This window comes from Pholcus phalangioides, unplaced genomic scaffold, assembly GCF_987345545.1.
Source record: "Pholcus phalangioides strain wild (caught in Gottingen) unplaced genomic scaffold, Ppha-v1.0 ptg000015l_1, whole genome shotgun sequence".
In the NCBI taxonomy this organism is placed as follows: Eukaryota; Metazoa; Arthropoda; class Arachnida; order Araneae; family Pholcidae; genus Pholcus; species Pholcus phalangioides.
In genome coordinates, this window is record NW_028301608.1 from 56,231,603 (window position 1) to 56,243,486 (window position 11,884).

At 31.2% G+C, this 11,884-nt stretch overlaps 1 protein-coding gene across 1 annotated transcript in view; it reads right to left on the reverse strand.

Annotated features, from left to right (window-relative positions):
• LOC149076263 (Kv channel-interacting protein 4-like) overlaps nt 1-11,616 on the reverse strand; it is a 149,616-nt gene extending 138,000 nt beyond the window's left edge. Inside the window, exon 1 of the mRNA XM_089243831.1 lies at nt 11,049-11,616. Coding sequence (XP_089099957.1) covers nt 11,049-11,192 — 144 coding nt within the window. The 5' untranslated portion in view covers nt 11,193-11,616. The remainder of the gene's footprint in view (nt 1-11,048) is intronic.
• Nucleotides 11,617-11,884: the final 268 nt, after the last annotated feature.

Consider the following 11,884-nt stretch of genomic DNA (forward strand, 5'->3'; position numbering starts at 1 on the left):
TGGATACCTTCAGCTCGGACACCCTGTATTTTTTTACACTTATGCATTCAAAGTATTTAGACATTTCTGTGGGCATGTAGAAAAAGATGTCCTCTCCTTTGTTAATAAAATATATACAGAAAACAGGCTGTGTGAAGAGATATTGATGTTTATTAAAGATAAAAATTCATCTCTGCTCTCAAGGGCAGTCGAACCCCACTCTCACCTAAGCTATGGAAGAAGATCGAATATCCCCTCCTTGGAGAGTATATTGAACGGCTCTGTGCGATGGACGGCAGCAACATTGCGCTAACAGCTTGCAAATGACATCAAGGTGGCGAAGTATATGTAGAGAAAGACGTTCTCTCCTTTGTTACTACAATAAATACAGAAAACTGGCTGTGTGAACTTCACACAGCCAATATATACGCTGCAATGAGTGAATATTCCATCTGCTTTCATAGCTTAGAGGTAAAGCGCTCGTCCGGCATACCACAGACCGCCGTTTGAGTCCCCGTGAGGCATTTCTGTGTACAGTGAAACCTGTGTTATAACGATATTTTCTTTGGTCTCGGCGGAATTCCTATTTACTCAATGCATTTTGAACCTGCCTACAGCGATAATCAATTTTTTTAGCACCTGTCTATAACGATAATTTCACCGCTTTAGAAAGCTGGTAGCGCATCATATCTCGATTTTTTTATATTGGAAAACGACACCTTTATGATCCAGAATGCGAAATAATGAAAGATCGCTGCACACGAGTGATAAGAAATGCATACACAAGCGCATGCTCCGAGATGCATCCGAGATCGTCTGATGGGTTCAAACATATTGGTATGCGAGTGTCATTCGCATCAACAAGTAAACAAACAAAATAAATTTTTTTCTCTATAATTTTACTATGAAATAAAGTTGCGCTTTTACATCCCCCATTTATGCATACTTTCATGTATGTTTTTAGTATAAGGTTTAATTATAAAATTGTCTCTTTGAAGTTCTTAAAAAAAAAGTTTAAATACTTTGAAGTTAATAAAATACAATTTTATATAAGCGGGTATTTGTAAGATGAATCAATAAGCGCAATAAAATTAGTAAGCTCTACAAATACGTTATATTACATGCATACAATATACACACATTTATACGCACAAAATATACACACATTTATACGCACACAATATACACACATTTATACGCACACAATATACACACATTTATACGCACATGAACATTGTATGCTCAAATACTCAAACTGTCTACAACAATAAACTGTATGTGACAATATTTTTCTTCGGGTCCCTATAGTATCGTTGTAGACAGGTTTTACTGTATACTGTATTTCTGAGGGTGTTTAGCTCAAACTAGCATACGTCTTCATGTCTTTGTGCGGACAAAATATTCTTTCATACTGACTGTTTCTGGGACTGTATACACATACTTCTTTTAACATTTATTTTTTTCCATTAATCCACGTTATTACCTGGACTCGCAACGAAAAGTATATGGTATGTCATAGACATAACTTCTTGGTCTCAAATCGTGGGAATTCACACTCTAATAAATGTTTACTACACTCCACAGGGAAAGGATTTATGCCTTGAGCGAAAATAGAAAATAATTTCCGAGACACCATTTCTAAGAAGAATAAAAAAAGAAAACGTCGACCTCCATTTCGATTTCAAGATTTCTTTTCCTTTTCTTTCTTTTTTTTTAAATCGAAGTTCACCATTTCCAAAAAAGTCTGTCTTTAATCGAACACACATGCGCACATATACACGCATTTCTTTTCATTCCAATCGAAATTCAAAGTACAATGAAAAAACCGTAAAGAATAAGAAACGTCTTTCCCGCAAAAGTACAGTCGAATAGCCTATTCTTTTTGCATAGACACAAGAAAAATCCTACTTTTTCTTTTCTTTTGCCATTCGAATGTTTTTGAGAATGTTTGAAAAAATAAAAATGCAAAACCGTTTCTTGTTATTCTCGCACTGCATACAACTACAACTACTACTACCGGGACGTACAGATTTTGCTCTTAGGAAATACGTCTTAGCTCATTTCGCATTCCAAATTCGGATTGGGTGAGCTGTTCAGATAAAAAATAAAAACCGGAGAGTGTGTTACAAAACGTCTGTAGAAAGTCGGCGAGGCGAATTTAAGGCCTGGAGAGCAGTTTCCTGTCTGCGAGCATGGTACTTGCTTTTTTCTTTACAGAAGGTGCCCCGTTTATTTTACGGGTTCGCTCTGTTTCTAGTTGTTGGGCAAGCTGTCAGCTCAAATACCTATAAATCTTGTGGTAGGCTTCTTTTTCAGACCAGTTTTTTATGTATCCCCCCCCCCCTTGTTTTTATTTTGTACGTGTTTGTATGTTTTCGAGTCCGTATTCATAAAAATGAAGCGGGTTTTTTTTTCCGGAAAAGCAAACGGTTGGAGATATACCACCAACCAGACTTATTCTATTTCTGGAATCTTCTTTCAAGTTTGTAAAGCATCCTGTTGTGTTTGGGGTCTTTTCTTAGGCCTCGATAAACACATGCTTCTTGAATGAGTGCATATGATGATTCTTTTTCATTTTCTACGAAGGAAACCACTAGCAATATAAATCATTTCTTCAATGCTGCTGTCATTTTTTCTCGTCTGTTTGTTCACGGATATAGACGATGTTGGTATCAATGGCAGGATACACTCGTTATCGAGGAAGAAAAAAATATAAATTTATCTTTTCTTCCTTTTATATATATTACGATTCTCCCTGTATATTTATTGTTAAAAATTCCGCATGAAAAGAATTTTCTCACCTAGAATGAAAAACACTTACTATACAAAAAGATATCAAACAAAAGAACCTTTCTTATAGTATTCCAAATGACTAATGACACTTTTCAGCACCTACTGTCAAAAGATTCGAATCACTTAATCTTTCTAGGAAGCTTGAAAATCTTTTTTAAACGCTATTGATACTGACGAAATAATTCTTCTAGTTCATATCCTTTAATATATAAGATCGTGATTTACTTCAAGATGGTTCTAGTTGATATTGGGAAACGTGAATAATGGTTTTTAAGTATTATGTCATGATAACAATTGCACCAAAATATATTGGTTAGGAGAAGTACATTTTTGAAAAACCAACATGAGGGTTGTGTTTACCTGCAGGAAAATTAAGATAGAAGAGCAAAAAAGACTTGTGAAAAGTTACGCATTTTTAGGACTATCCTATAAAAAATCATGAGTGAATAATGCATTTTTATCATGATTTATAGAATATATAAAATTTGAATAATTTTTATTCAAAAATATTTTGTAATTTTTTTTAATTGAAATCTTTATCAATGAAGATTCTAGATATTTAATTTACATTTTAAAAAAATGTCTGTGGAATTCAGCTTAATTATCATATTTTGATATTATTTAACTTCGTTTTGAAAGCTAAAAAATTAATAGACATCTTTCGCAAACACTTTTATTCAATTCAGCAAAGATCTATTATTTTCATTCTTGATTTTTCGAACTTACGACCTCGATATACATTGCAAAATTTTCAAGTTTACTTCTTCATAAAGTAGTAAGATCTATTTCTATTACAGTATTTTTATCACCACCATACTGTGTATAGCTGAACATTCACATTTGACTAAAAGTGTTCGAAGGAGATTGTTAACCACATGTTACTGTTAAAAATCATTCAAGACCAGGGGCGCACGCAGATCACCTTTTAGAGGCAGCACAAAAGATTTTAAGGGAGCCCAAAAAAATTCATACAGGGATATTTTGAGTCGGGAACCTTCAAAAAACATTTAAATTAAAGGAAATTTATTAAAATAGCATATATGAAGGTATTTTTTCGATATTTTGATTTTTTTACGAAAATACCTAAACATATATTAAACTTTTAGTCGTCTTGGGGGAGGGACACGAAACTGTGCACACTACTGGGAAAAAACATCTTTTCTATCTGGGGAATAAATTGGAAAAAATTTTGTCGAATGTGTAATTATAAATTATGTGAATAATTTTTAAAAAAAAATTCATATTTCAATAAAACTTAATTTAACGAAATTTTTTCTTCTATAGCAGATTTTGAATAATAATTAAATTAATAACAACTATTCAGTGATTGTCCAGACATAATGTAAACATTTACCGAAGAATTCAAGAAAGTTTTTAATATAAGAGAATAAAACAATATAATAAAAAAAATTAATATTTTAATAAAAATTTGCGAAATCAGTGAAATTAAATGTTTTTTTTTTGTCTATTGGTTTACTAAAAATTTAATCAAGACCGAAAACTAAACATTTACGAAATTTTTTGAAAAGTTTTCGATTCTTCTAAAAAAATGTCCTCTCTTTGATTAGTAAAAAGGTAAATATTCCAATTGGATGATTTTCTTTTGTACTTCAATTTTAAAAATTTGTAAGAAAAATTCTTTCAAACACACACGCACATGCAGAAAATGAAATACAACAAAATAATCACAGATATTTGTCAAATATGTACGGTATATATATTTGAGTTTCTTAATTTTTTTTAATTATTTCTTCAAGACATTTCTATAAACTTTATCATGAATTTTCTATTTCCCATCAGTTACGCATCGGATAAACTCGTACGAACAAAAAAAAGGGCTTTACGTGCATACGTTGCTTTCATTTAAATTGTAATCATTACAGTACCTGCCATCAAGTTTTATGAAATGACGGTGACGGCACCTGGTATTTTCGAAATAAACGCATAGAAAGGGATTTTATAATAAAAAAATAAAGGAAAACTTGCTTGATGCGAAATTGAAGTGGCCTATCATATCTTGTCATAATCGATCAAAATATATCTCAAAATATGACGGCATATTTTGTAAATTTTATACCAGTCGAAATATTATACGCTAACAAAAATGACAGACATAAACAGATGAATTTTTTTGGCGGAAAATTTGTTATTTGTAAGTTTTGAATAAATAAAAGCATAAATTTTTAATGAATTTTGAACCTATTTTCGATGGATTTTTTCGATTTTTTCCCACATATCAACTTGAAATTGATGACATATTTTAAATATAAATATCTTTAACCTTTTAACGGTCAATGTTCGCATCGGTTTTATTAATTTGAAAAAAGATATTTTTCTTACATGAAATCTCACTTGATTTTTTCCCCTGAATGCATGAGATTTTTGACTTAATTTCCAAAACAAAACTTTCATTCATTTTTGCACTTACGCCATAAATTTAATTTTTTAAAATCACCTATTTTTATGGAAGAATAAAATTTAATTTTTTTTGTTTTGGTTTTAATGTTATTTCTATGAACATGACCAAGTCCAGAAGACCATACAAGAAAAAACTTTTTCATGAATTTTATGGTTGATATCACTAAACTAAAAGACCAGAAGAGGAAATGACAGAAACAATAATTTAGAAAATCAATTCAAATCTTAATTAGGCCAGTAAAAAGATTTCATTCAAGGATATACAGTCAAATCCCGTTTTAACGAATACCGTTATAACGAAAATCTCGTTTTAACGAACACTTTCTTTTCTAATCCCCTAAATACGTTTACGTAGGAGAAATGCAAATACCTCGAATTCTTTTAATAACGAAATTTCGTTATAAAAGAATAACGAAGTGATTTCTCCGAAATCACATAATCGTTAAATATAAAATGAAATAAAATTGCCAAAGTACATTGCTACCAGAAAATCAACCCTCGAATGCCCAATTTTTTGTTTTCGAGCAAATAATTTTCTTTTTCATTATTAATGGCACGCATTGAAAGCCGAAAAAATCATTAAAAAAAATCTACACTGAAACTTCAATACAACGATACCCGGCGGACCAAGGAAAATATCGTTGTAAAGGTGATTATCGTTATATCGAGAGGCAGCAGTTTTACATTAGAGTACAGACATTTCCAAACAAGACATGAAATATATTTTTGTAGAGGGATTTATGGTTGTATCGAGTATCGTTGTAACGAGGTTTCACAGTATTTCGAATTATACTGCTTATACAGGGTCTTACTGAAAGCGTGCAAAGCCTCAAAAATGGCACATAAAATAAATGCATAGAGTAATATTACTTTCGAAATATATTACTATCTTCTTTGTGTGATTCAATCTGGAGTAAGAAAAATATTCGAGCTGTAAACTTCAGGGTAAAGTCAAAAAGTAATGTAATATCTGCAGTGAAACATAATTTAACATTTTAACAAATTACTGAAATCAGAGACACACATGCTCCGCAACAAACAAAGAATTTTTGTCGCTATTTGAGACATCTACTGGCAAATTCAAAATATAAAATGGAAAGAAAAGGACCTCAGCTTATGTGCAAAGGCAATCCCGGATTTTTATCTTCAAACTGGCTGCAGAGTAATGAACGTTTAAAGGACTCTTTGCATGCATGCAAAGCTACGCACACATTTAAGGGTTATATCGCAATATAAGTGAATCGTTACGAAAATTTTCACTGTTATGTCACATATTACGGTGAATCGGTCATCATACATAACAACCGGTTACTACCAATCGCCTTGGTAAGTTTGATAAATTTATCACTTCTACCGGCAAATATGCATAGTACCCAAGCATCGCGTCGTTGGTAAATGTGATAAATGCTGAAAAAATTATCACTTTTGCCAGAGAGTATGCATAATAACTACGTGACATTGGTAAATTAGTTAAACATGAAAAAATTCCAAATAAGTCTAGTGATTGAGTCTCAATGTGTGATGAATATAGTCGGGCCCGGTATAATGGTAAAATACATGTAGGCCTATGCATTATCATGTATAGTATATGTATCATATAAATATGATTTATCATGGTTTTCATCACCGACGTGGCACTTGGATATAATGCATAATCGCTGGTAAAAGTGAATATTTTAGAATAATTTATCAAATTTACCAACTACACTTGGACACTATGCATAATCGTCGGGGAAAATGATAAATTTAGAGAAATTTATCAAACTAACCAAAATGCTCGGCGATTATGCATAATAACTAGTTATGTGCAATAACCGGATTTATCACATTTACCGTAACATACACAATAGCAAATAATTTAATAATAAATACATATAGTAATAAAAATTTTCATACCAGTTATATAATCGTAATAATTTTAATAACTAATATTTTAATAAATATTATCTGCAATAATAAAATTATCAATAACACTTGAATAACCACAATTTTAGTAATAATTGCATAATCGTAAATTTTTAATTACAAATGCATCAAATATATTAATATTAAACTGAAATTCAAATTATCAGTAAATTCATTTTAAATATTTTTAAGATTTGTTGAACAGCATAACCGTGTTCATTCTTAGCATTCAAAAGTTCTGATTCTTATTAGTAAGAATTCTCATAATATAGTCCCTCAATTATTTTTGACTTATATATAAGTTCCTTATTGATTATAATGAAATACCTGCACATTTAATACAATAGTATTGTTTTGACATTTGTTTCTTTCAGTGTAAGATTCGTAAGATTTATTTTTGGAATGATAAATCATTTCTATTCATTGAACAAACTTTATTACAAATAATATCAAATAGAAAATCATAAGACAAATCATTATATTCTAAGATTTTGAATAATGGCATTCTATCTAATTCCAATCGCTGTAAAATTGTATAGTTCTCCGCAAACATCAAAGATTAATTATTTCCCCAAAATTTCAATAGAAAACTAAATTATTCGTTTCAATTCTTTTTTCAACTGACAATAAATTCAAAAAAAAATTTTTTTTTAAATTTTTTCCGAGGTTTTTAATTTTAAAACACATGCCGAAAAAAATTCAAATCAAACTAAAATCAATTATTAGAATTGAAGATGTACCTAAAAATTTTTTTGAAGTTAAATTCGACTTTCAAAATCAGAATTGTTTCCAATCAGAAACTCAAAATGGTTATTAAAATTCAGAATATTTTTTATATATTTTTACAAATGTTATTCGAATTAATTATGCATTTGTAAAAGAAAAAGAAGAAATTCGGTATTTGTAAAGATTATCTGTTCTAGTTTAGAAATACATGCAAGAATTAAAATTTTCATACGGGCCACTAAGGATATGGCTTTGAATTTAAAAAAAAAACATTTGAGGTAAAATTTGCATATCTCTCTATCGAATAGAAAGAAATTTATCCAGTAACAATTGAATGAAGATTCTTCGGGATATCGGTGGTATGAATTCTTCACTTTTGCCACTTCCAAAGTAACACAAATCGAATATTTCAGTCACCGAAATCTCCGCAAATTTTCATTTGTGTGTGTGTGTGTTACAGTGTACATTTTTTTTTTTGGAGTTGGAGAAACTTCAATCAATCTGAGTTATTCAAAAATATATCAAACGCACACACATTAAAAAAATGAGAGGATTATTCAAAATTGGAAACTAAAACGGAAAACGAGGTTGCTTATACAAATCCTTGATATTTTTGCTTTCTCCTATCAATAAGTGAATATAATTCTTAAAATGCAGTTTATTCGTCATTGCTTGATCGCAATGTATAAGTTGAAGTAGTGTCATGATCTGGCATTCCTCTGAATAGCGAATGAAATGTTTTTCTTTGTAGAATGGAATATTTAAATAAGGTTTCGGTCACTTTTCAATCGCATAATGTCAGAAATTTTCAAACTCTCTACGTTTGTAGAATCATTAGAAAGAAAGATGAACTTTTTTTGTTAGGTTAATTAAGACTTTACTCTCTGAACAACATTGCAGCACAAAGAGTTGAAGTGTATATCTCACTGTAAATGTAATAAATAAAGTTACCAATAATCGACGACCATTTTAATAAGTTTGATAATTATTTTTTCAATTTATCACTTCTTCCGGTGATTATGCATAGTACCCAAGTGTCCTTGGTGAATTTGACAAATGCTAGAAAGTATCATTTTACCGGCGATTATGCGTAACACCCAAGTGTCGTTGGTAAATATGATAAATCTAATAAATTTCATCACATTTTCCGGTTATTATTCAGAATCACCATTTCGTGTTGATAAATATAAAAATTTGTCTCATTGCCGTGATAAGATTTATTATTTAGATGAACATGTGAACAAGAAAACTAATTAAATACATTCCCGAAATAATTCAAAGTTTTATTTGACAAATTCTGAAATCGGACCTGGATTTAACGAAGTCCTATTCAACTAATTTTCGCACCCTGACATTCAACAAATTCTACGATAGTATCTCGATATTACATAGGCCAACTCTTATTTAACAAATTCTTCGATTTAATGAATTTTTAAAAGATCTTGTGCGTATAAGAGGTATTTTACATAATCATCGGTAAAAACAACGAATTTCAAGTATTTATCAAATTTACCGGGTATACGCTTGAGTATTATGTATAAACAACGGTGAAAGTGATTTTTTCACTTTTTTCAATTTTGCCAATGACACTCGTGTATTATGAATTTTTCCAGCATGGCCCAGGTCTTCAACCACCCGCTTATATCTCTCTCTTGAGACAGAGCAGTGGGCCATGATCTGGTAAGGAAGAGGAGAAATTATGCATCATCACCGGTGAAAGACTATTTTTTAGTATGTATCAAATTTACCAACGACGCTTAGGTATTATGCATAATCACCGGTAAAAATTATAAATTTATCAAACTTACCGAGACGATTGGTGATTATGCATGATAACTGATTTATCACATTTACTGTAACATATGGGTCATTCTCACAAAATCGGACGAAAAAAAGATTCTTAGTGACATTTCTTTACCAGCTAATAAATGAAATATAGTCAGCAACAAAGTTTGTTAAAAATTCATGTAAAAAAGGTTAATTTAAATTTAACCATGTTAAGAGATAGGCAAATCTGACGAAGAAATTTTGTCTGTTTCAGCACTTAATTTGTTATTTATGCTTGACAATCGCAACATGTTCCATCTATTTTGGTAGATAATTTTCAACTTGAACAAACACACATACTCTGAACGGTTCTTTTGTCAATTGCAATTTATTTGTTCTTCTCGCTGCTTTTTTCGTCAATTTTATGAGAATAAGAGATTTGTAACTTGTCTGTATTTTGCTAGAGCAAGGGTTGCATTCTCAAAGCAAAATCTTAAAGATGAAACATTACTGCATCTTTTGATGTTGCAACCAAGAAATTTAGATTTTTTTTTACTTTTTTTCCGCCTTAACTTATGGTTTCACAATCCCTCTGGTTACCCAATATCGAGAGAATAACATTTTTACATTGTTTTGCAACACTGATCAAAAACTTTGCATGTTGAAAACATGTGCTTTTCAGAAATAATAGATGCCTCTGAACTGAAACATGTGGAAGAGTGAAAATAATTTTCAATTATATATTTTTCACACAAATAAAGTAGAAAGAAAAAGTATATTTGATCCAATTAGACACTCGCCTCTTTTTTTCCTGCATAGACTTCATTTATAAATTAATTTTCAATTCTAATTGATTTAAAAGGAAGTTCAAGTGTTGGCTACATTCTTCTTAACCTTCTCAATGTGAAATTTGATAGGTGGCAACTGGTACTGCAAGATTTTAAAACAATGTTTTCCAAATGCCACGAATGGAAAAAAGCTGGGGAAAATTTACATTTCCCTATAAACTATTGATAAAAATATTTAAAATTATGAAAAGATGAAGTATGAAAGTACATTGATCCTAAAAATATATATATTATTGAAAAAAGGAATATATTTTTGTTTTAGGATAGAAGGTTATCATTTTGAAATTTGAAAAATGGGCTGGGGACAGCGTGGAGGACATTTCCTCAACAAATGAAAATTTGTTTGAGGAAATTTTAAAAGTCTATTGTTGAAAAAATTAAAAACAGTGGCGACTTTTCAGAAACTGGAATATAAATAGAGAGTGATGAAAAAAAAGTTATATTTTCAATGTAAAATGCTGGAGACAAAATTTTTCGTGAGAATGGCCCATTTATAAAATATAAGCTCTGATTGTTTTATTGTGATTACGTGATTGAATAAGTATCCTCAGCTTCCCGATGACACTGAGCAACGCAAATTCGAAATTGAGGTCGCGTTAAATTCGAGCTTACCTGTTTGAAACTTCGGTACATCAGCTGAATTTCTTTTTTAGAGAACTTTGTGTTTCTACAGAGTTCCTCCAAGCCACCAGTTCTCGACGTATTCCTTGAGAAAAGGTAGTGAGAGTGGAAATGTTGACTATGGCCGTAATCCATGCCGGAGCAACCGGCGGAATGGCCAGCTGCCTCCGACCGCTTGGCCTCTGGCGATAGTACGCCACTGTCGCCGTCGGACTTCCGCGCTCCGTTCCCGACAAGCTTGCGGAAGAGTTTGAAAGCAATTTTTTCTACTTTATGTCAATCACCTATTCTGTCATGAGAGATTATTTCATCCACTCAAAGTCTTCAGAAGAGAATTAAAAGAGAAAAATATTACGGATTGACTGACTCCTCTATTTTCTGTTCCCGGGAGTAATTTAAAATCTACATGTACGATGTAGTAGGGGATGAAAAACAAATTTTCCCTTAATATTAACAGCCCATCATGCTTTGAGCATCTGCCGAAAGTTTGAAATTACGAACTGAACCGGGTTCATATCGATCATTCACTGCCGCACTTGTTTGATGACAAGAGAATTCTAGTTTAGTTCGGAGAACTTTCTCGGATTCTATTAAGCTACGCCACCGCCAAAAAACACCATCTTTCCTCGCCAAGGTTTACGCACTTTCTACAAAGTTTTGGAAAACTCTTCCCTATATAAATTTTAGGGAAAGGAAAAAAAAATCAATTTTTCCCATATTATTAAAAAAGAACTATTATTATTTTCAATCTACTGACTAGAAACTCAAATAAGAGTCTTTTTGAAAATGTTTGTCCTGCTTCGCGTCTCACGAAAATTTTTAACCTG